The sequence below is a fragment of the Mauremys reevesii genome, linkage group 12 (assembly GCF_016161935.1).
Source record: "Mauremys reevesii isolate NIE-2019 linkage group 12, ASM1616193v1, whole genome shotgun sequence".
Taxonomy (NCBI): domain Eukaryota; kingdom Metazoa; phylum Chordata; order Testudines; family Geoemydidae; genus Mauremys; species Mauremys reevesii.
Window position 1 is genome coordinate 33,559,176 of NC_052634.1, and position 23,901 is coordinate 33,583,076.

Genomic DNA, 23,901 nt, shown 5'->3' on the forward strand with positions numbered 1-23,901 from the left:
TTTCTTTCTCTCAGACACACACACACACACTGTAACCCCATCTCTCTCTCTCTCTCTCTCTCTCTCTCTCTGGGGGCCCTAGGGGCCCCTCCCTGCTCTTAGCATTTGGGAGTCTGTCTATGGAGCCGCTCTCTGATGCCCCCAGCCTCTAGTTACAAGTGCGAGGTCCCCACGCCCAGTGCGTGGCCCAGCCTGCGCCGCTCAGCACTGTCCCAAGGGCAACGGCACATGCGGGTGTGTCACAGAGTGTGGGGGGAGACCAGGCCCTGCACCCCCGGCTCCCTGCCATTCCCCGGGACTCTCAGCCAGCCACTGACACAGAAGGTTTATTTAGATGAGAGGAACACGGTCCAAGACAGGTCTTGCCGGTACAGACAACAGGACCCCCTTTCGTTAGGTCCTTCTGGGGCCCCAGGCAGGACACAGCCCCATTGGGGAGCCCAGGCCCCGTTGAGTGCCCCCTCCATTCCCCAGCCAGCTCCAAACTGAAACTCCCCCCAGCCTCACTCAGCTTCCCCCCAGCTCCTCCCCCAGCCTTTGTGTCCTTTGTCCAGTGTCCCGGGCAGAGGTGTCACCTGCCCTCCAACCCCCTCCTGGTGTCCTCCCTTCCCCAATGTAGGGCCCCCAAACTCCCCTCCAGCCCCCGTCCTTGGGTCTCAGGTTACATGCTCAGGTGTCCTCAGTGATGAGCTGCCAAAATATTAACAACCGGTTCCCTCCTCCTCACCCCACGAAGGGGTCGTGCCCCCCCGCCCCCCGGGACTCCTGCCCCGCCCCCCCAGGACTCCTGCCCCATCCACCCCCCTTCCTTTTCCCCTAACTGCCCCCTGCCGCCCCATCCAACCCCGCTTCTTATTCCTGATGGCCCCCCAGAGCCCCTGCCCCATTCAACCACCCCTTTTCTCTGTCCCGACTGCCCCTGGAACCCCTGTCCCTGACTGCCTCCCACTGCCCCATCCCACCCCTGGTCCTTTCTGACCCTAATCCACCCCCCGCCTTCTATCCAACACCCTCTCCCTGCCCCCTGCCCCCCTTACCGCGCTGCCTGGAGATGGGGGCTGCTCCACCCAGAGTCGGGGCTGGGAGCCGCGGGCTGGGAGCCGCGGGCGCTGGGCTGGAGTTGGGGGCCGGGCCAGAGCTGCTGGCCAGCCCGAAATCGGGGGCTGGCCCGCAGTCAGGACTGGGGGCCAGCCGAGAGCCACTGCCAGGCCAGAGTTGAGGGTCGGGCCAGAGTCAGGGACCGGGAGCTGGCCCGGGGCTGAGGCCCAGCCCAGAGCTGGGAGCCGGAGCCGTGCCGCCCGGCCAGGGGTCGGGGCCAGGGCCGGGGCCATGCGGCGCCTACAACCCTCCTTGTACCCCCGCCCCAGCTCACCTGCAGGAAGCTGCTGCTCCCTTCTCAGCCCGCCCAGGCTTCCCGTGCTAACAGCTGATTGGCGGGAAGCCCGGAGGGGGAGCCTTCAGAGGAGGAGGCAGAGGCAGAGCTGGAGCCTGGTGAGCTGGGGTCAGGGGTCAGGGCAGGGAGCTGCTGGAGCTTTTCTTAAATTTAAAAGCCCTTTACAACCGGTTCTAAAAAGGTTTCTAAATTTAACAACCGGTTCCCGCGAACCGGTGCGAACTGGCTGCAGCTCACCACAGTGTGTGTGTGTGTGTGTGTATGTTTGTGTGTGTGTGAGAGAGAGATGGGGTTAGAGAGTGTGTGTGTGTGTGTGTGATGAGATTACAGTGTGTGTGTCTATGTGTGTTTGTGAGAGAGAGAGATGGGGTTACAGAGTGTGTGTGTGTGTGTGAGATGAGATTACAGAGTGTGTGTGTTTGTGTGTGTGTGTGACAGAGAGAGAGATGGGGTTAGAGAGAGGAAGAGATGGGATTACAGTGTGTATGTGTGTCTGTGTGTGAGAGAGAGAGATGGGGTTACAGTGTGTGTGTGAGAGAGAGAGAGATGGGGTTACAGAGTGTGTGTCTGTGTGTGAGAGAGAGATGGGGTTACAGTGTGTGTGTGTGTCTGTGAGAGAGAGAGAGATGGGGTGACAGTCTGTGTGTGTGTATGTGTGTGTGTGTGTGAGAGAGAGAGAGAGATGGGGTTACAGTGTGTGTGTGTGAGAGAGAGAGAGAGAGAGATGGGGTTACAGTGTGTGTGTCTGTGAGAGAGAGAGATGGGGTTACAGTGTGTCTGTGTGTGTGAGAGAGAGTGTGATGAGATTACAGAGTGTGTGTCTGTGTGTGTGTGTGACAGAGAGAGAGATGGGGTAAGAGAGAGGAAGAGATGGGGTTACAGTGTGTGTGTGTTTGTGTCTGTGTGAGAGAGAGAGGAAGATGGGGTTACAGAGTGTGTGTCTGTGTGTGCGAGAGAGATGGAGTTACAGTGTGTGTATGAGAGAGAGAGAGAGAGATGGGGTTACAGTGTGTGTGTGTCTGTGAGAGAGAGAGAGATGGGGTGACAGTCTGTGTGTGTGTGTGTGTGTGTGTGTGTGTGTATGAAAGAGAGAGAGAGAGAGATGGGGTTACAGTGTGTCTGTGAGAGAGAGAGATGGGTTACAGTGTGTCTGTGTGTGTGTGATGAGATTACAGAGTGTGTGTCTGTGTGTGTGTGTGACAGAGAGAGAGATGGGGGTTAGAGAGAGGAAGAGATGGGGTTACAGTGTGTGTGTGTGTGTGTCTGTGTGAGAGAGAGAGGAAGATGGGGTTACAGAGTGTGTGTCTGTGTGTGAGAGAGAGATGGAGTTACAGTGTGTGTATGAGAGAGAGAGAGAGAGATGGGGTTACAGTGTGTGTGTGTGTGTCTGTGAGAGAGAGAGAGATGGGGTGACAGTCTGTGTTTGTGTGTGTGTATGAGAGAGAGAGAGAGAGAGAGATGGGGTTACAGTGTGTGTGCGCACGTGCGTGCAGGTACTAGTCCCTGGTGGAACTCAGTGTCCCCGCTCTTGGTGGGTACCACAACACCCTCCCGTTTGTCTCCGGTGAGTGTGGGCTGTGTACACATGCAGTGGGGGGGGGGCGTTAATCAGTGTGAGCGGGTCAGTTATTGCTGTGCCCCAACTGCAGGCGTGTGCATATTTCTCAGCTTTTTTGTGGGTTTTGGTTTTGGCTCTGGGTCTGGGTCTGGGCAGGGCTTGGCCCGGCTCGGTGACCGGGTTCCTTGAGCGCTAACACTCATTACGGGAGCCTGGCCTGTGCGGTCTCAGGGGTGGGGGAAAGCAGCAGCCTCACCGGGAACCGAGGCACTGGCACAGGGAAGCAGCGAGCAGGGGCAAGGACCAAGCCGGCTGCTCCCGGTCATGCAGGGAACATGTGGGGAAAGTGAGTTGGCCTGGTGGTGGTGCAGACAAGGCGGCCGAGAGTGGGTTCGGGCCCCCCAGCAAGGGCGGGCCGGCTCAACAGGGCCGACGAAGCCAGGCCCCAGGCCCCCTTCCGGACCGCCAGGCCCCGGTAATTTGTACCAGATTTCCCCCCCCCCCCATCGTTGGCCCCGGGTGCAGAACACTGTGCATGGGAATAAAGCAGCGTCTCTGTCGGGGAGCCAGGCCCCGCCCCCGGGACCAGTCCGTGTCCCGCGCCAGCCGGCGGTCTGTGCAGCGCGTGCATTTGGGACCAGCGTTCCCATTGGCTGGGGCCGCGATGGAGGGGGCATACAGCAGGAAGCGGCTCACGCACAGCAGCTGCTCCAGCATCCAGAGCACGGAAGAGGCCAGAGCGGCGAGTTTCCGTCAGGACCCCGGGAGCACCTGGCCCACTCCCTACCCAGGCTCGGTGCTCCAGGTCCCCGGCATTCGGCAAGGTCAACGGGCAGGACAACTTCCCCGCTTTTGGGGGGGGGGGCATCTCTGGCCTAGGTTAGGCCGAGCAGGGACGCTGTGGCCTGGGCTGGCTTTCTGCCGCCCGCACACGGGGCGGGCAAGGATGGAAAAAGCTGGAGCCTGGCGGGGCTGGAGTGCAGCCACGTCGCCCCCAGGTTAGTTACAGTCGCACAGAACTAGACCCGGACGGAGGTATCTAACTCAGGGGGTCTCAGACTGGGTGTTGGGACCCCCCCTGGTTATTACATGGGGGTGGGGGGATGTACTGTTAATTTAGAAGGGGCGGTGGGTGGGATGGGCTCATACTCAGAGGCTTGCTAAGTGACAGGGCTCATCTGTACGAAAGGGCCACCCGTGGTGCTGTCTGACATGTCCCTTGATCTCCTGCCATGCACCCCCATCATCCCGGAGACCTGGCTAGGCTGGAACACTGGCCTGTTACCACTAACTAGACAGTCGTTGTTTATTGTTGGGCTTTTCCTTCTCCGCTAATTAACTCTTCTGCCTGGTCTGAATTATTAGTGATAATTCTCCCACTGCCCTTTTCAAAAACTCCTCCTCCATGTTGACCTTTTCTCTGCTGGCAGATTTCTCCTTGTCTCTCTTTACTTCCCTTATCAACTTCCTTCCATTTTTTTCATAGCTGATTATACCAATCCACCCTTCTTCCTCGGTTTTGGTTTGTTTGCATTTTGTATAGCAACATGTATCTATCTCACGGGTCTGGATGTTAGTCTATAGTCTATCTCCACATTACAGTTCCTCTTTAAGATGTATTTTAGTACTGGCCTTCCTGAATAGGCTTTAACCATTGATTTCTCCTTGGTTAATTTTTCTCACCCATTGAAATTATGCCAGAGCTTTTCATTTCCTCCTTGGTGAGAGCTATAGCTGTGGGGGAAGGGATAGCTCAGCGGTTTGAGCACTGGCCTGCTAAACCCAGAGTTGTGAGCTCAATTCTTGAGGGGGCCATTCAGGGAACTGGGGTAAAAATTTGTGTGGGGATTGGGTCCTTCTTTGAGCAGGGCGTTGGACTGGATGATCTCCTGTGCTCCCTTCCAACCCTGATATTCTATGATTAATAACAAGTCTACCAGATCCCAAAACCATGGCTTTTGGGGCCCCATACTGGGAGAAGGGGAGCAGAGAGCCTTGTCCTTAGAGTTTCTTCCTAAGAGTCTCAGAAGCTTCCAATAGGGTTTATTTGCACTGGAGAGGGGATGGCCCAAGATGCCTGTCTCATTCTGAGCTTGTCTTGGTAGTGTCAGAGTCAGATGGCTCTGAACAGTGAACTGCCGCTTACCTTGTGCTATGGAGGCAGCAGTTCTGACAGCCAGAAAAGGGCGGGGGGTGCAGTGGACAGGCTGCCTGCCAATGCTGAGGTCCGGTCTAGCCCGTTAACACTTCTGCCAACTTATTGTGTAGAAGGAAACTATATGGGACAAATTATGATGCAGGGGACTGTGAGGTCAATTACTGATGTCCTGAACTTACAATACAGCCCATGCAGTCCAAGTGATTTTCCCACAACCCCGATAAAGTTTTTAAATTTTACAGGTTCCATAAGGCACATTAGTCTCTGAAAAGTCTTTCCATTGGCAACTTTCCTTCAGAAGAAACCGTTTTGTTTATGCTAGAGAAGGGACAATACTTGAGCTTCTCCATGAAGTCTTTTCCTTCGTAAGCTGCTGACTTCCACTGGTACAGGATGAAGCCCTCTGCTAAAACTGAAGGTGACATTGCAGTGGTTTGAAGAAGGCCCTGGACCATTTTGCGTGTGGTTTGAGGCAAAATTTGGCCCAGCATCTCCTCGTATTCTTCTTTCCCCTCCCCCCACATAGCACTGTCAGCTGGGGCCTGACTGAGCTGGATGGGCCAGCTTTTATCCTTCCGGGTCGCCGCCTGACCCTTTGAGGGGCTGGCTCACCACTCCGTAACCCCGCCTCTTCCTTTGTCCGGGGCTCAACCCTCTCCGGGGAGGAGGGGAGCCACACCGGCCTGCTACAATCTATAACATATAAACCTGAACATCTTAGCATAACAAATATTATGACCTACCAACTGGCATCTTAGAATCCCTTTCTTTCCGGAACAAAAAATTAAAATCCTTGGGAACTCATTGGGACAATCAGCGAGTGGCTGGCACGAGGCCTCTCTCCCTTGCTACATACTGAGAGCATCTGGTTCAGGGCGCTTGGAGGAATCTATCTGAAAGCTGCTGAACAGCGGGGTTGCACTGCACCTGCCAATCATCAGAACAATGGCCGCTGAGCCGCTCTAAGATAATTCTGGGAAAAATAAATTAAAAAAAGCCCATGGAATATTTTAACATAAACGAGATGCACATTTCCCTCTATTGGAGAAAAAATGGACAAGGAAAAACCATCTGGAATACCATCTGCATGAGAACTAGCAAGGTCTGGGCCTCACAGCTTTGGGGTGGGCATTGCAGGGTCATTGTTAGTGAGAACCCTCCCTGCTGGGGATTACTGCTGGAAACTCACACGTATTTCCCCTTTTTGGGCATTTCTTATTCATGACCTAATTCTGTTGTCTGTTGCTGCAGCGAAAGCTGATTTCACTCCACTACATTCATCAGAGTTACTGAGGAATGAGAGCGGTGGCAGAGACCAGGATCTGTCCCTCGGTTATTATTCAACCTGACAAATTTCTCTCTATTCATTTGAGCGAGGACCTCAGGATTAAAATAATGTGCAGAGGCACAGTATATGAGGAATTGTTCAATCGCTGGTTCATTTCCTTTCCCATTTTCGTCTACTGTCGTTAATTACTTCGGGGCTTTGCATTTTTAACCACCATTATCTAATCACCAATGTTGACACCACAAAAGGGGTAATTTATAGTACAGTTGTCTAGACTCAGTGCACACAGGAGAAGAAAGAGAAAGGGTTTGTGTTATTCTTCCCACTTTGGAAAACAAACATTTCAGTAAAGAAAAGCACAGAAACCACTGCTTTAGAAGGCCAGATCCTGCTCTCAGATAAGCATATGCATCATCCACTGAAGCCAATGGAAACTGACCTTAGAAAATGCTTAACCAATACTGAAACTCTTCTGGTCAAACTTCTTGAACTTTGCACATTTTTATCAGCTTTAAAATATGACTTTTAAATAATAATTTTAAGTAATAATTTTTCAACCTATAAATAACTGAGGCAAGCCATGAAGCTGAACTCAAATGACGTTTACCTGGGTGACACAAATAAATCAGTTTTGTCCAAAAAGGGAAACACAATTCCTTTCCTTATGAATGCACTATGACTTACAAGTCCTCAGGTGGAAGACTCCATTACTGAGCAATGTCACCCACAGATGCAGAGGTTACTGCAAAGGCTGTTTAAAGTAACAAGAACGCTAAAGTTTCACACCAAGGTTTAAAAAAACCCATGAGCCTAACATTAGGCTCTAAATCCATAGTTAGGTGTTCAAAATCAGTGGCCTGTTCCAAAAGGGCTGAGTGCTCTTGGAAATCAGGCCTCATGTTTCTGCATCTAAACGCAGATTTAGGGAATGAACTTTAGGCTCAGATTTTTGAACGCGTTCAGCTCAGACTTTTGTTAATTTTCTCCCAAATACCTTCTATTAAATATAACTGGAGAAGAAAAACATATTGTGGGAAATGTTTTCCTAATGTTAGAAATGTCACTCCTTGTATGCATTTTAGAAAAAGAATTCTTTATACATTTCTAGGTTTTAAAAAAAAGTGATAGGACCAATACTGATAATGGTCAGAATAAAGAAATAATTAAAACAGTGTTTCAAAAGGGACTCTGAGAAAAAACGGTTATCCACCTTTTAGTAACTGTTGTTCTTCGAGATGTGTTGTTCATGTCCATTCAAAGTAGGTGTGTGCGCGCCGCGTACACGCCAGCCGGAAGATTTTCCTTAGCAGCGTCCGTAGGGTCGGCCTGGGCGCCCCCTGGAGTGGCACCACCGCGGCGCCCTATAAAGGGGCCCGCCGACCCTCCACCCCCTCAGTTCCTTCTTGCCGGCTCTCCGACAGAGGAGGTAGGAGGGTGGGTATTGGAATGGAGATGAACAACACATCTCGAAGAACAAGTTACTAAAAGGTGGGTAACCGTTTTTTTTCTTCGAGTGGTTATTCATGTCCATTCAAAGTAGGTGACTCACAAGCCTAACCTTAGGAGGTGGGGTCGGAGATCACTGCTGACTGGAGAACTGCATGACCGAAGGCTGCGTCATCTCTCGCCTGGTGCGTGATGGCGTAGTGGGCCGAGAACATGTGGATGGAGGACCACGTGGCCACTCTACAAATCTCCTGAGTTGGGACCTGAGCCAGGAATGCCGCAGAAGAAGCCTGCGCCTTATGGAGTGGGCCGTGACCGGAGGGACAGGGGCCTTAGCCACACGGTAGCATTCCCGGATGCAGGTAGCAATCCACGAAGAGATCTGCTGAGAGGAGACTGGGAGACCTTTCATCCTATCTGCCACCGCGATGAAGAGCTGAGTCGAGCATCTGAAGGGCTTGGTACGCTCTATGTAAAAGGCCAAGGCCTGGCGGACATCCAGGGAATGGAGCCTCCGCTCCTCGCTGGAGGAGTGTGGCTTCGGATGGAACCTGGGGAGAAAAATATCCTGGCCCATGTGGAACTGGGAAATGACCTTAGGTAGAAAAGCCAGGTGAGGTCTAAGTTGGACCTTGTCCTTGTAGAAGACAGTGTAGAGGGGCTCCGATGTTAACGCCCAAAGCTCCGACACCCTTCTGGCCGAGGTGATCACCACCAGGAAGGCGGTTTTGTACGACAGGTATAGCAGGGAGCACGAAGCCAGAGGCTCAAAGGGAGGCCCCGAGAGGATGGAGAGGACCAGATTCAGGTCTCAGGCAGGGGTCGGCGGGCGAACATGCGGGAAGAGCCTGTCCATACCTTTAAGGAAGCGCCCGATCAGCAGGTTCACAAACACCGATGCACCCCCCTCCCCTGGGTGGAAGGCTGATATAGCCGCCAGGTGAACACGAATGGAGGAAAGGGAGAAGCCCTGGTGTCTTAGGTGTAACAAATAGTCCAGGACAATGGGAATGGGGACCCGCAGCGCGTCGTGCCCTCGCTGACCCAACCATATGGAGAAGCGTTTCCACTTTGCCAGGTAGGCGGCACTAGTGCACGGTTTCCTGCTGCCTAGCAGCACCTGCCTAACCTGCTGGGAGCACTGCAGCTCCATCGGGTTTAGCCATGGAGCATCCAGGCTGTCAAATGCAGGGAGTCGAGGTTCGGATGGCGGAGGGAGCCCTGATCCTGTGTGATCAGGTCCGGTAGCAGGGGCAACGTCACTGGCGCCTGGACTGACATGTGCAGGAGAGGCGTGAACCAATGTTGGCGTGGCCACGCCGGGGCTATCAGGATTACCCTCGCGTGGTCCCTGCGGATTTTCAAAAGCACGCTGTGTATCAGGGGAAACACGGGGAAGGCGTAGAGCAGACCGCCCGCCCAGGACTGTAGGAAGGCGTCCGGCAGAGACCCCCGGCTGCTGCCCAGGAGGGAGCAGAACCGACGGCACCTCCTGTTCTTCTTCGAGGCAAACAGGTGTAATCGGGGAAAGCCCCAGAGCTGGAAAAGTGAATGCGCCGCATCCCACCGAAGGGACCACTCGTGACCCCGGAACGAGCGGCCGAGGGTGTCTGCGAGACCATTCTGCTCCCCTGGGAGGTAGAATGCTGTCAGGTGAGTGGCATTGGAGACACAGAAGTCCCACAGTGTGAGGGCTTCCCCGCACAGGGGAGAGGAGCGTGCACTCCCCTGTTTGTTGATATAAAAAACAGTCGCCGTGTTGTCCAAGAGGACCGAAACGCATCTGCCGGCCTGTTGGGACCAGAAGGTTAGACAAGCCAGGCGGACCGCCCTCAGCTCTCTGACATTGATATGCAGCTCGAGGTCCCGCCGCGACCACAAGCCCTGCATCCTGAGGTGACCCAGGTGTGCTCCCCAGCCTCGATCCGAGGCGTCCGTTACCAGGGAGAGGGAGGGCTGCAGGGGAGCGAAGGGGACACCCTTGCACACTTCCCGCGGGTCGAGCCACCACTGCCGGGAGCTGAGCACCAAACCGGTGACGGACACCACCAAGTCCAGGGGGTCCCTGGCCGGGCGGTAAACCGTCGCTACCCAGGACTGCAGCGGACGGAGCCGGAGTCTGGCGTGGGCCACCACATAGGTGCAAGCTGCCATGTGTCCTAACAGCCGAAGGCACACTCTCGCTGTGGTCACCGGGGCACGATGTAGGCCCAGGATGAGCTTGGAGATTGCATGAAACCTGGATTCTGGCAGATACGCCCTGGCATGAGTGGAGTCCAGAAGAGCCCCTATGAACTCTATCCATTGTGTCGGGGACAGAGTCGACTTGGCTTCGTTCAATAGGAGGCCGAGATCGAGAAAGGTCCGTCTGATAAATGACACCTGTGCCTCCACCTGCTCCTTGGATCGATCTTTGACGAGCCAGTTGTCTAGGTAGGGAAATACCTGGATGCCCCTCCAGTGCAGGAAAGCGGCCACGACTGCCATGCACTTCGTGAAGACCCTGGGAGCGGCCGACAGGCCAAACGGGAGCACAGTGAACTGCAGATGGGCGCCGGCCACAACGAATCTGAGGTACCGACGGTGTTGGGGAACTATGGCAATGTGGAAATAGGCGTCCTTTAAGTCGAGGGCGGCATACCAATCCCCTGGATCCAGGGAGGGAATGATTGAGGACAGAGAGACCATGCGGAACTTGAGTTTTCGTACAAACTTGTTTAGTCACCGCAGGTCTAGGATGGGCCTTAGGCCCCCTTTCGCCTTCGGTATGACTTACAACCGCCTGTTGGTTGGCGATGCGGAGTTGAAGGCCCGCCGTGGAGTACACCTTCCTCCCAAAGTGCTCGAGTCTTTTCGCGTCCCTGCCCTTCGGCGTTGACCCCTGAAACCCCTGGCGCTCCCGCTGGTTGGCCGCATCCACTACCAGGGAGTCCGGAGGCGGGGGGGTGTATAGGTGTTCTTGCCCCTTCGAGGGGACAAAGTAGCGCCTCTCAGATCGCTTGGCGGTAGGGGCCAACGAGGCTGGTGTTTGCCAGAGGGTGCGGGATGTATCCGCTATGGACTTTATCAGCAGGAGGGCCACCCTGGATGGCCCCGCGGGAGCCAGGATGTCCACCACCAGGTCCGCGTCGACCTCGATTTCCTCCGCCTGAATCGCGAGGTTCTGCGCCGCTCTGCGGAGCAACTGCTGGAGGATACGGGAGTCTTCCAGGGCCGGTGCCGCAGCCGTGCCCGAGACTGCTTTGTCCGGGGAGGACGATGAGGAGATCACCTGAAGCAGCCCGTCCTGTGGTGCGTGCAGTCCCTCAGGGTCCTGCGGCACACGGTACCTTGGTTGCGGTGCCAGTTAGGGGTCTACATACGGCACCACGACCGGTACCGGGGTCGCCAGCGAGCAGCTTGGCGTAGCATTCGGTGCCTGCGGAGCCGGACCTGAAGCTGCTGCCGGTGCCATTGCCCCGCTAGGGGGTGCTGAGCTTGAACATGGCACACCCCTACTCGGCGACGGTGCCGGTTCTGGTGGAGGAGGAGGCAGCTGCGCCGGAGCCACCGAGGTCGAGGACACCGACGCAGATCTTGACAGCGGGCCGAACGCCTGGCCCATCGACTGGTGATACGCCCAGGGAGTCCAAAACGGCCACTGTGATGGTGGCTGCCATTGTTGCTGCCACTGAGGGTAACGGTGGCGGCTCGCCCCCGACTCCGATCTCCTGCTCCACGACCGGCTGGAGCAGTAGGAATCTGCCTCCGAGTCTGAGGTCTCTGAGTAGGAGGACCTGGGGGGAGCGGCACCCGGTGCCGACGGCGGCGGGCCTCTCGCCTGGTCCGGTGCCGACCTCATGGCGCGGTGCGGTGAGGGAGGCGACAGCATGGCTGGTTTGCCCCGAGACTGCACCGGGGGATGGGCTGCTGTGGGCAAGTCCCTGCAGTGCGGAGAAACCAGCACCGACAGTCCCATCAGACCCGAGGCCGCCTCAAACGACTCCAGGGTTGAAGAGGGACGTAGGTCTCTGCCGAGGTCCGGAGAATTAGGCTGGTCCGGACTTGACCATCCTCTCTGCGGTGCGGGAGTCGACGGAACCGCCGAGGGCTGCAGCCCAGCCTGACCGCTCGTGGTTGCGGACAGCGTTGGCCTTGGGTCCTGGTGGGGTGACCGATCCCTCACAGGCTTCCTCCTCTTGGCGGGCACCGGCGAAGGGGAGCAGTGCCGCACTGAGGCCGACTTCCTTTGACCCAACTCCATCCAGTGCTGGGTCTTCGACGACTTGGGCTGGGCCCTAAGTCCTGCCGCCAGTGCCAGGGTGCTCCGCATGGAAGACGACGTGCTGGGCCCTGCCTCGGCTGGCTCCGGGTCTGAGGGTGGCTGTAGGGCCGCCTCCATCAGGAGGACTCTAAGTCTTTGAGCCCTGCCCTTAAGAGTTCGTGAGCGATAACCTCTACAGATAGAGCACCGGTCCTTCTGGTGGCTTTCTCCGAGGCACCTGAGACATGCCGAGTGCGGGTCACACTTGGGCATGAATTTCCCGCAATCCTTGCAGAGCTTGAACCCGGGGAACCCGGGCATGCTTCAGCGAATGACGAAAGTTCGGGGGGGGGGACCCCAATCACTAAGAAGTATATACAAACTAACTATAACACAACTTTTCAACAGGAGACTTAAGAAAAGGACACTGCAGACTTGCTATCGCAAGAGAAGTTCCAGCTAGCCGTCACCGGCAGTAAGAAGGAACCTGAGGGGGTGGAGGGTCAGCGGGCCCCTTTATAGGGCGCGTGGTGGCGCCACTCCAGGGGGCGCCCAGGCCGACCCTACGGACGCTGCTAGGGAAAATCTTCCGGCTGGCGTGCACGCGGCGCGCGCACACCTACTTTGAATGGACATGAACAACCACTCGAAGAAGAACTAATGTTTCTTTGTGCAGTAACCATGGATTTTTTCTTCATAAAGAGTAACACTTTATAATGGGCGAATGCTTGGACCAGATCGCCCACCCCTCACCTCTTCCACTGACTGCAGCGGGAGGTTTTGGTGGAAAGAGAAACGCAACACTGGGTCCAATTCTGCCTAAATAAATCCAAACCGCACGATCAACTAACTGTCAGCAGCTCCATCCTTTCAGTCCTTATCAACAGGAAGTTAAGAAGTCTCACTACATTTAAAAAAGTAACAACAAATAATCCCCCAGAATAAACGGGACATTTTTTTCCCAAAAGTGTTAATGCTTCTTTCACATGCTGAAGGGGAACTCTCACTCGTGTTGTGTATAAATGTCTCCTATGCAACATTTTCATATGCGGTTCACAGCAGTTTCACTCACCAGTGGTTTCTCTGGTAAATGAAAGGCCGTTAAGATGAACCAAACTCGTTCTTGAGTGAACTTGTTCCTTTCATATCAAAATTCTTTACTTTTCAGTAAAAAAAGCTAGAAAAAGTGTGCTTTGGCTTATCCTAGAACCCAACAGAACCAGAAATCCAAAGGGTGTATGAAAAACCATAAGGCCCACAGAACTGCCATTGCTACATGGCTTCTGTTTATCTTCAATTCAGTAAGTTCTGCCTGTGACAGGCCACCGGCAGAATGTCAAAAAAGTATCTTTACATAGGGAATCTTTCTAACCAGGGTACATCTACACCGAGAGAACAGAACACATGGGACTGTGAAAAGTAGTCTCCATACGAAGGTAGCTTTTAAGACAGTTTCTTTTAACTTCAGAGCCGCTCCTCAACATTTTTGTTTTTTTGTTGGCGTGCAAATCTTTTTATAAATAAAAAAAAGTCACTTTACTTTCATCTTCAGGCACAGTTTCTTCTGATTTTTTAATGTAACAATATAGGTCTTTACTTCTCACGTTAAGTTTCATTTTCATAAAAATTTAAAACAGTGTCTTCTTTTAAACAATCACAAATAAAATAAAATTAAAATAATGGGCTTTCACAGAAAGCAACATGCATAATCTTGAACCAGTTACTGAAATGGTAGTTCCCCCGGCAAACAGGGAGCAGACGAGCCTTTTCTGATCTTGTGTGTCAAAGGCTGCTGATTTTGCAAAGGCTCCTCCCCTCAAAAGATGTTAGTTAAATCTACAGTTGCTCTGAAGCATGACTGTGTTCAGGATCCATATTAGTGAATGCTTCTGATTTCTCTTCGTGTCCTCTGACCACAAGGGAAAGTCGTTTTGTATGGGCTTTCGCCAGAGATGTCTTTTGTTGAATCAGATTGTAATGTCCCGTGACTCTGACATTTTGGCAAGTGTTTTCTTTACTTGCAGGGCTGTGAGCCGAGAAGCAGGGTTGTGAGCCCAACACTCTCTCATGAGTTTTTCCATTTGTCTCAGGCACTGTGGAAAGAAAAGATTAAAAAGGCTCATACCTGGGTCAGCTGGAATGCAAGACTGCTGTCCCCAAAAACTGCAGTGTATTCTAAAGGCGATGCCAGGTGCCATGCCACAAATAAAGGTACACACTGGATGGGATGACATTTTCTGTATATCGACTGCAGTTCTCAGCAGGTCACTCAATTTGAACATTTATGACAAATTGGGCTCCACATTTGGTTCAAAAATCCAACATCAGAAAAGCCCTTTTCCCATCTCCCTACCCTGAATGCTAAGGAAAACCTCTCTGATAACTTCCCCTTAATGTGGGCTGCATGACCCTTGTGCAGCAGGGCTTTGGGTGTGGAACGCAACATGGACGATAGGGTAGAATTCACCCTTCCAGTCTGCAAACTGAGCCCAGGGCTTCAGCACAGCCTGAGCATGGCAGCTCTTCCAGCTGCTGTCTCACTGAGTCGTCTTGCAGGACTTCTCACTCATCCGACTCTATTCTATGTTACCCTGATCGCCACAGTATGAGGCGATCTAGTTGATGTCTCCTGTCTGCCACAACGATTCCTTCTTTCGTGCCGGCCCACTAGGGAACAATAACTGCTCCTGACATGGGAGCAGAGGACGTGATGCACAGCTCTTCTGCCTATTCTTTGCCCCGTCACAGAGGGCCCTCGCAGGCCATCTGCACTGGGGTGAATCCTAGTATTTAAATCACTGCAAGTCCCTGTTGCTATATTTGAAAAAAAATGGTTTTGGAAAAAACCCTTCCTGATGTTTGCATAAGGCCAGGAAGGCTTTAGCGGCCTGAGAGGGGCCTGTAGCAGGGTGCTGGTGCAAAAGCACCTAATTAGCCCCTGCTCAGCCAGCCTCAATCAGGGGAAATAGATTGGGGCTGGGGAAAAGGCTGGTGCCTGGCCTCAAGAACTGGCTGCACCTGTGGGCCTGCTCAGAGAAGGGCTATAAAGGCTGTCTGGCAGCCAGTGCAAAGGGGGGATTGGCCAGGGAAGGGGTAGTCTCCAGAGAGAAGGGAGAACCCCTGCAAAGAGGAGACCAAAGTCTTGTAAACTTTGTATATAGTGTTGCTGGTGGTGGGTACTAGTTGTAAATAAAAACCACGGGTGCTGCAAAAGAGAAGCCTGAAGGTGCTTTATTGAAGGAGCCCAGAGCAGCAGGAAGGCAGGCCAGGAAAGGACCCGGTTACACGTGGGGGCTTGTCTGGGATCTTTTTATCCACGCCATAGACACAGAGTGGCAGCCTGAGCATGGAAGGCACCCTGCAATGGCTCGCAGAGCAGCAGACCGAACTAGGGAAGACACTACAGTCTTTCAAGGAGGCCCACCCGGTGGAGCGGCAGGCCCTCCTCGCCTGGCAAACTGAGCAACAGAAAGCCCTCCAGGCTTTCATCAAGGAGCAGTCGCAGCAGCTCCTGCAGCGTTTGGTGAGTCCTGCTGTGGTGGGGGATGGTGCCCGGACTCCAGGCCTTAGCCTGTGTAAAATGGCCCCCGCCGATGACCCTGATGCCTTTCTGGGCACCTTTGAGCGGGTGGCCCTGGGAGCCAGATGGGATCGGACCACCTGGGCCCTACGGCTCGGCCCTTATCTCACCGGGGAGGCACAGGCCGCATATATGGCCCTGACAGAGACCCAAACCAGGGATTATGAGGCGGTAAAGGCGGCCATCTTAGATCGCCTCGGGTTGTCGGCCGAGAAGTACCGGCAGAAGTTTCGGGCAGCCCGATGGACAGGGTGTGTACGACCCCGGGCCTTTGTGCAAAGACTAATGGACTGGGCAACCTGGTGGTTGAGGCCTGATGGCCACACCGTGGGGCAGATAATGGACCAAGTCGTCCTGGAACAGTTCCTGCAGGGCCTTCCTGACAGCGTGCAGGTGTGGGTGCGGCGACATCAGCCAGCCACGCTGGAAGCGGCCGTGGAAAGGACCGAAGAGTACGCAGAGGCTGACTTCCCGGTGTGGGAGCACCGAGTCATGCGAGGTCCAGAGGGGAGCAGGAAACCCCGGGAGCACAGCGGGGGGAAGCCGCCGGACCGGCGACAGGAGGAGCCCAAGGGGACCCCTAGCCGCCCAGGGCAGTTCGTGTGCTGGCGATGTGGTCAGCCGGGACACAAAAGTCGGGACTGCCCGGTGATGGAGTGCGGAGCAGCGGACTTTTGTGGATGGACTAGGACTGGGGCAGGGGAAAGGAGGCGTGGGTTGGCCACCATCCCGGTGCGGGTAGGGAGAAGGGCCCAGAGGGGTCTGGTGGACACGGCCTCCGCCCGCTCCTTTGTACAGCGGCGAGTAGTAAAGCCGCACTGGCTTATCCCTGGGGGACGGATGTGGGTTGACTGCATCCATGGGGATAGAAAATGTTGTCCCGTGGCCCAGGTACCCCTAGAGGTAGATGGGCGGTTTACCTGGAAACGGGTGGGGGTAATCGAAGGGTTAGCGTACCCCGTGGTCCTAGGGCAGGACTGGCGCTTTCCTCTGAAGGGAAAGGCGGCCGGGGGGAAGCAACCCAGGAGGAGGAGAAAAGGAACCCTAGAAAGGGAGAGCAAGGCCCCGGCGGAGGTGAATCAGGAGCAAAAGAAGGCCCCACAACCTCCGCGGGGAAGCGTAGGACAGCCTAGACAACAAAGCCAGGAGAATAAGCAAGAGGGAATGTCTGAGGAGCCCAGGGAGCTCCCCGGGCAGGACCACCTGGGGGAGGGAGCCCTCGGGGAGATAGAAAGTGTCCAGCAGGGGGAGGCCCAACAACACAGGGGCAGAGGACCCGAACCAGAGGCAGGGGGCCGACTCGGGGCAGTAGGCTCTGAGTTAGCACCCCCACTGGAGAAGAAAGGGGAGCCTCTGGCACAGCCGGCACAGCCGTGCGAATGGTGTGAGGACCTCTGGGAAAGCGTGGACCTGTGGGGGGCCTCACCCCCGACCGAATGTGCCTTTTGCGGCTGGGGAGTGCAAACACCCCAAGGGGTTGTTACAGGGGACCCCTCGGCTGGGCAGGGGGCGCAACAACCAAATAAGATCCCGGGCCATGGAAGACGAGGCCGAGGGAGGCCAGGCCTGGCACCAGCTTAATGGGGGAGGTATGTAGCAGGGTGCTGGTGCAAAAGCACCTAATTAGCCCCTGCTCAGCCAGCCTCAATCAGGGGAAATAGATTGGGGCTGGGGAGAAGGGTGGTGCCTGGCCTCAGGAACTGGCTGCACCTGTGGGCCTGCTCAGAGAAGAGCTATAAAGGCTCGCTGGCAGCCAGTGCAAAGGGGGGATTGGCCAGGGAAGGGGTAGTCTCCAGTGAGAAGGGAGAACCCCTGTAAAGAGGAGACCAAAGCCTTGTAAACTTTGTATATAGTGTTGCTGGTGGTGGGTACTAATTGTAAATAAAAACCACGGGTGCTGCAAAAGAGAAGCCTGAAGGTGCTTTATTGAAGGAGCCCAGAGCAGCAGGAAGGCAGGCCAGGAAAGGACCCGGTTACACGTGGGGGCTTGTCTGGGATCTTTTTATCCACGCCATAGACACAGAGTGGCAGCCTGAGCATGGAAGGCACCCTGCAATGGCTCGCAGAGCAGCAGACCGAACTAGGGAAGACACTACAGTCTTTCAAGGAGGCCCACCCGGTGGAGCGGCAGGCCCTCCTCGCCTGGCAAACTGAGCAACAGAAAGCCCTCCAGGCTTTCATCAAGGAGCAGTCGCAGCAGCTCCTGCAGCGTTTGGTGAGTCCTGCTGTGGTGGGGGATGGTGCCCGGATTCCAGGCCTTAGCCTGTGTAAAATGGCCCCCGCCGATGACCCCGATGCCTTTTTGGGCACCTTTGAGCAGGTGGCTCTGGGAGCCAGATGGGATCAGACCACCTGGGCCCTACGGCTCGGCCCTTATCTCACCGGGGAGGCACAGGCCGCGTACATGGCCCTGACAGAGACCCAAACCAGGGATTATGAGGCGGTAAAGGCGGCCATCTTAGATCGCCTCGGGTTGTCGGCCGAGAAGTACCGGCAGAAGTTTCGGGCAGCCCGATGGACAGGGTGTGTACGACCCCGGGCCTTTGCGCAAAGACTAATGGACTGGGCAACCCGGTGGTTGAGGCCCGATGGCCACACCGTGGGGCAGATAATGGACCAAGTCGTCCAGGAACAGTTCCTGCAGGGCCTTCCTGACAGTGTGCGGGTGTGGGTGCGGCGACATCAGCCAGCCACGCTGGAAGCGGCCATGCAAAGGACCGAAGAGTACGCAGAGGCTGACTTCCCGGTGTGGGAGCACCGAGTCATGCGAGGTCCAGAGGGGAGCAGGAAACCCCGGGAGCACAGCGGGGGGAAGCCGCCAGACCGGCGACAGGAGGAGCCCAAGGGGACCCCTAGCCGCCCAGGGCAGTTCGTGTGCTGGCGATGCGGTCAGCCGGGACACAAAAGTCGGGACTGCCCGGTGCTGCAAAAGATAAGCCTGAAGGTGCTTTATTGAAGGAGCCCAGAGCAGCAAGAAGGCAGGCCAGGAAAGGCCCCGGTTACAGGCCCTAGATAGGAGTGTCCTGTAACCAGAGCCATCCCTTGGGTAGGGTGAATCGAGGTGATGTCTGGGCCCTGCACCCCCCTAGGGATGGCCCTGTTCGTCACCACTCCTTGATACCACCTCCATGAAACCTCCTTCATTTATGACAAGAACAGTGCAAACAGCACAGGTCGGAAAGGTGGGTGTAGAGCATAAAAGCATAGCAGCGTTTACTAAATAACCAATGAAGCCAGAATCTTTTCTGAAAGTGCCTTAGATAAAAATGGGTTGGGAACCCATGTGGTCACATGCACTAATTTACTAGGTTTGCTACCCGGCAGTGTGGTCCCCATCCTGGAGCTGGTGATGCCAACTGCTCGGAGAAGAGTAGGCAACTCAGCAAGCCTGCCCAGCACCTGATGGGTGGCAGCAGCCAGACTATATTCTTTATTTCTCTGCGATAAAGCCTTTCTAACCAGCCCCACTACAACAGAACTTCCCATCTGCCTGACTCCCAAGATGAAGTCCCCTTTAGGCTTTGGTCAGCGGCAGTGCGAGACGGGTGGTTCCTTCACTGTTAAACAAGTACTCAAATTTCCAGGGAGGGCGTGTGTGTGTGTGGGTTAACCCACGCCCCACTTCTCTGACCGCTTACAACTCTTGCAGCTTAGATCTTTGATCCAATTGCCGAATGCTCAACCGAACACTGCTATTCCCAAACCACACCTGTCTGCTACAATAACAGCACTACACTATCCCCTTCCACAAGATGAGTGACCTCCGCAGAGCGTCATCGTCAGTCGGCAAGTTTGTCTGAGGTACATCCTCTGTTGCTCTACTGAGCCGAAACGCCATTTTGATTCATTAGAAATTCTCAGAGGACTGAGTTCAGATCCTCTCCTCCCCTCAAACCCAGCATCCCTAAAGGAAAAACACCAGTACGCTTGGGAATGCCGTTTCCTAGAGCCCATTCTTAGGGGAAACATACACATCTGCAGGCAACGAGATGCATCAATACCTAGAGCCCTACAACTCCACCGGTAGAAGGATAGCTCAGTGGTTTCAGCATTGGCCTGCTAAACCCAGGGTTGTGAGTTCAATCCTTGAGGGGGCCACTTAGGGATCTGGGGCAAAAATTGGTCCTGCAAGTGAAGGCAGGGGGCTGGACTCAATGACCTTTCAAGGTCCCTTCCAGTTCTAGGAGATTGGTATATCTCCAATTATTACCTTATTACCTTTCGATCCACGGACCATTTCTGCAGATAGCAGCGCAGCTGTGGCTACAAATCTGCACAGGGCTCGAGCAGGCAGGCAGCTGTGAGGAACTGCGGCAGGGTTCCTCCACCTGCCCCGGGGGGCAGGGACACTGGGGCTGCTTGGGCCTCAGGGTAAGTGGAGGCTCCTCAGAGCTGCTGCCTGGCCATGGTAAGAGCTGGGCAGGCAGCGGTGAGGAGCCGCAGCGGATCCTCCACCTGCCCTGCGCGGGGGCCCCCGAGCAGCCCCAGCACAGCTCCACAGGTCTCCTCCCTCCCCTCGGCCAGGCCGGCGTGTAGCCCAGGCAGGGAGCTGCAGTGGACTCTCCTCCTGCCCATGGTGCAGCGGGGGCACCAAGAGCAGCCCCCAGCCGTGTCTCCGCCTGCCGACTCCACGCAGACACCTCACAGCTGCCAGCGCACCTCCCCCCCCGACTGGGGGGGTGCTTCAGCTGGCCCCCAGTGTAGTACCCTGCAAATCCATAGACACTGCAGATATCCTCAGAGAATTTTTGCGGATGCTGGATCAGATGCGGATACAATACAATCTCCTTTTTAAAAAGCACAGCGTAAAGGCAAGCGGACCCCAACGTAGCCCATTAGCTGTATTTCTAAACAAGTGCGCTAGGTGAGGGTTTTGGCTGTGATTCCTGGATGCTGTGGTATTGTGTACAGATGGTGAAAGGAAACTTACTGGAATCATGCCCTCAGGACTGCACGCCTGGGATTGCCCCCATCGCAACAGAACCAGGGCTCTCAGAAAAGGGGCCACTGATAATCGTAGCCCTGATTTAAAACAAACAGCCGTCCCCAGTACACTGCGCAGTGGGTAATTTTACAAGTAGGTTGAGCTTCCGGCCAGCCACTGTTTAACAATAGTAATTCTGACAAGGGAAAGGGAAAACACGCATAAGAGCAGAGCTGAAACATACAGTCTGCGTGCGTTCGGCTTTCACAATGTGATTCTGGTCGGTAGGAAAAACAACACGTCTTTCTGAAAAGACTTCTGGCCAGCTCCTCAGGGAATCAGAGCATCTACTTTCGTTTTGGGGCAACGTGGCGGGTGCTAAAATCAAATATAACCATCTCACTGATCCTAACAGGCACAGTGCTATGTTTGAAAATCCCACCTGTCTATTCTGGATGAAATCACCACAGTATTGAGGGCAGATAAATATCAACGTAATTAAACTTGCTTTATTTTAAAAGGATTTCTTACCTCGTCACTGCTCCATCTACTGGGTAATGAGGGACGGAGCTTCTTGCTGCACACGATCTCCTGCATGTCCTTGCAGGAAGGGTCGGTGGGCACAAGATCATGGTATGGAAGCTGGTATTCTTCAACTATTCCTGAAAGAAACATTTTCCAGATGCATCATAACTGCAGGATAAGAATCCCAGGGGACTAAGGATGTCTGGACTATATCAACTACACCCTTTTGGACTCTACCAGTCACACCTACCTCTGTCTTGCTCAGCATAGACACTAAGGGTATGTCCACACTACCCTCCAGATCGGCGGGTAGCAATCGATCTATCGGTGATCGATTTATCGCATCTCATCTAGACACGATAAATCGATCCCTGAACGTGCTCCCATTGACTCCGGAACTCCACCAGAGCGAGCAGCAGAAGCGGAGTTGACGGGGAGCCGCAGCCATCGATCCTGCGCCGTGAGGACGGGAGGTAAGTCGAACTAAGATATGTCAACTTCAGCTACGCTGTTCTCGTAGCTAAAGTTGCGTATCTTAGATCAATCCCCTCCCTCCCCCAGTGTAGACCAGGCTTAAAGAGTATTATCCATGTGAGCTATTCTTTCTATTTTGCTTTGGAGAGGGGGTCATCTTTTTGAAGAAAATGAAGTATGCATCTGACAAAGTGGGTATTCACGGATGAAAGCATGTCTCCATACATTTGTTAGTCTATAAGGTGCCGCAGAACTCTTTGCTGCTTTTCTGGGTTTGCGGCCTGTAATAATACCATTTGGGATCCAGATCTCACAATCTGAGCATGAGCGGATTTTGGACCTGATCCTGCAATGTGATACACATGGGTCGATTCATGGGCCTACAAAGAACCTCAATGACTTCATATGGCATCCAACTGTAATATCGGGGCTTTATTCTGTACGTGGATAACAGATGTCCAAGGAAAATTCAGGATGATGTTGGAATGGTGATGACTGAATAGGTGCCTCTCTTCCTTCTTACTAATTCCTGAATCCTGGCTGCATTTCTGCCTGCCACGGAAGCAACTTGTGTTTTTTTTAAAGATAACAGAGAGAGAACAACAGTCAACTGCCTAATAGTTGTCTGTTTAAATCATTTGTTAACCGTAACACCTATGCAAAATCAACCCGTTTTCTTTCTGCTCAAACAGCAGAGTGTTCCTACTTCAGCAGAAATGTTTACCACTCTGAGGCTATGTCTACACTACCGCGGTAAGTTAATAATAAAAAAAAATAAAATAAGTTGACCTACACTACACAACTCCAGCTAAGTGACTAACGTAGCTGGAGTCGACGTACGTTAGGCGGAGTTACCGTGGGGTTTACACCATGCGGGGGGTCGACAGGAGAAAATCTCCCATCGACTTACCTAACTCTTCTCATCAGGGTTACGTTATAGGGGTTGCCTGGAGAGCGATCTGCAGTCAAACTGGTGGGTCTTTACTAGACCAACTAAATTGACCGCTGGTGGATTGATCTCAGAGCGTCAATCCTGGCTGTATTGTTCCCACCACAGGGATGAATCATTGCATCTTTAAATAGGCTACTAAAACATAGTGTAAATCTTTGTTGTTAAACTCAGACTGAAGCTGAAAAGCCCTCAGTGCAAGGAAGCAGAAATGAATAGACTCTGGACTGACAAGGTGTCTACCCTGGTTAGTTTACTGCAACAAAATCTACTACCCAGAAAGGAAGGACGGAACTTGAAGCTTCAGGTTATAAATGGAGTTTGCTGCTACAAGGAAAAGTCACACCCCACTTACCAACAATATGTTTGCCATTTACCTTCTGACACACATCTCATTGCTACCTCCCAAAGGATGAGTCCAAAACTGTACATATCGGCCATGAGATATGACTGGAAGTGATTCCTATTCAAGCTTTGATCCAGCACCTCAGGAGGCATATAGCGCTTTGTTCCTACCAGGGTTTTAGGTGGTACGTCCACCCCATTTTTATCACTGAAAAAAGGAAAAGAAAAAGAAGAATCAAACATACAAAAAGTAGTTTGAAAAAAATCACCTCAGAAAACCCAATGGGGCAGGGGTCGCTTGCTAAGGAGTGGGTGGATCGGCTTATGTGGCCTGCATCTTGCAGGAGGTCAGACTAGATGATCATAATGGTCCCTTCTGATCTTGAATTCTATGATTTTATGATTCTATGAAATTCAAACAAAAATCATTCTTGAACAAGGTCAAAAATAATGCATAATCTTAATGGAACAGTTCTTCTAGAGAAAGGTACTGACTGTGACCAGCTCCCCCTTCTTAAAAGGCTTACTTGCCTCAGGCGGTACTAAGCATTCAAATGCAGAACCACAACAGAGAGAAGACTCAACAGGGACCCTGGTAACATTTTTGAGATTTTGTTTAGCATTAGACTTAACGCTAATGCAGCCGATACCAATCAAATCTTCATTAAATGTTGTTTTCTTAACATGTTGTTTTCAGCATGCAGTAATATTAATCGGTTGTCTTAAGGACAACTTATTGAAAATGGAATTTGTGTGCAAATACTACTAGAACTACCATTTAAATACAAAACCGCTATTTATAAACATGCAATATATAATATACAGGTCTGTCGCATCTTACACTCGGGTTACGTTCCGCAGTCAGAGCGTAAAGCGAAAATTGCGTCTAGTCAAAATTACATGGAGTGTAATGGCGGGTGGAATCGCCCGCACTACAAGTACGGTATTAAAATTGTTATTTTTCTCATTTTTTTTTTGTTTTTGCCAACCGCATAAAACTGAAACTGCGCAAGTTAAA

At 53.4% G+C, this 23,901-nt stretch overlaps 1 protein-coding gene across 1 annotated transcript in view; it reads right to left on the reverse strand.

Moving 5' to 3' along the window:
• Nucleotides 1–13,633: 13,633 nt before the first annotated feature.
• LOC120375539 (bone morphogenetic protein receptor type-1B-like) overlaps nucleotides 13,634–23,901 on the reverse strand; it is a 54,660-nt gene continuing 44,392 nt past the window's right edge. Inside the window, exons 11-13 of the mRNA XM_039496240.1 lie at nucleotides 22,916–23,091; nucleotides 21,122–21,252; nucleotides 13,634–14,179 (exon numbers count right to left, since the gene is read on the reverse strand). Of these exons, the coding sequence (XP_039352174.1) occupies nucleotides 14,054–14,179; nucleotides 21,122–21,252; nucleotides 22,916–23,091 (433 nt within the window). The 3' untranslated portion in view covers nucleotides 13,634–14,053. The remainder of the gene's footprint in view (nucleotides 14,180–21,121; nucleotides 21,253–22,915; nucleotides 23,092–23,901) is intronic.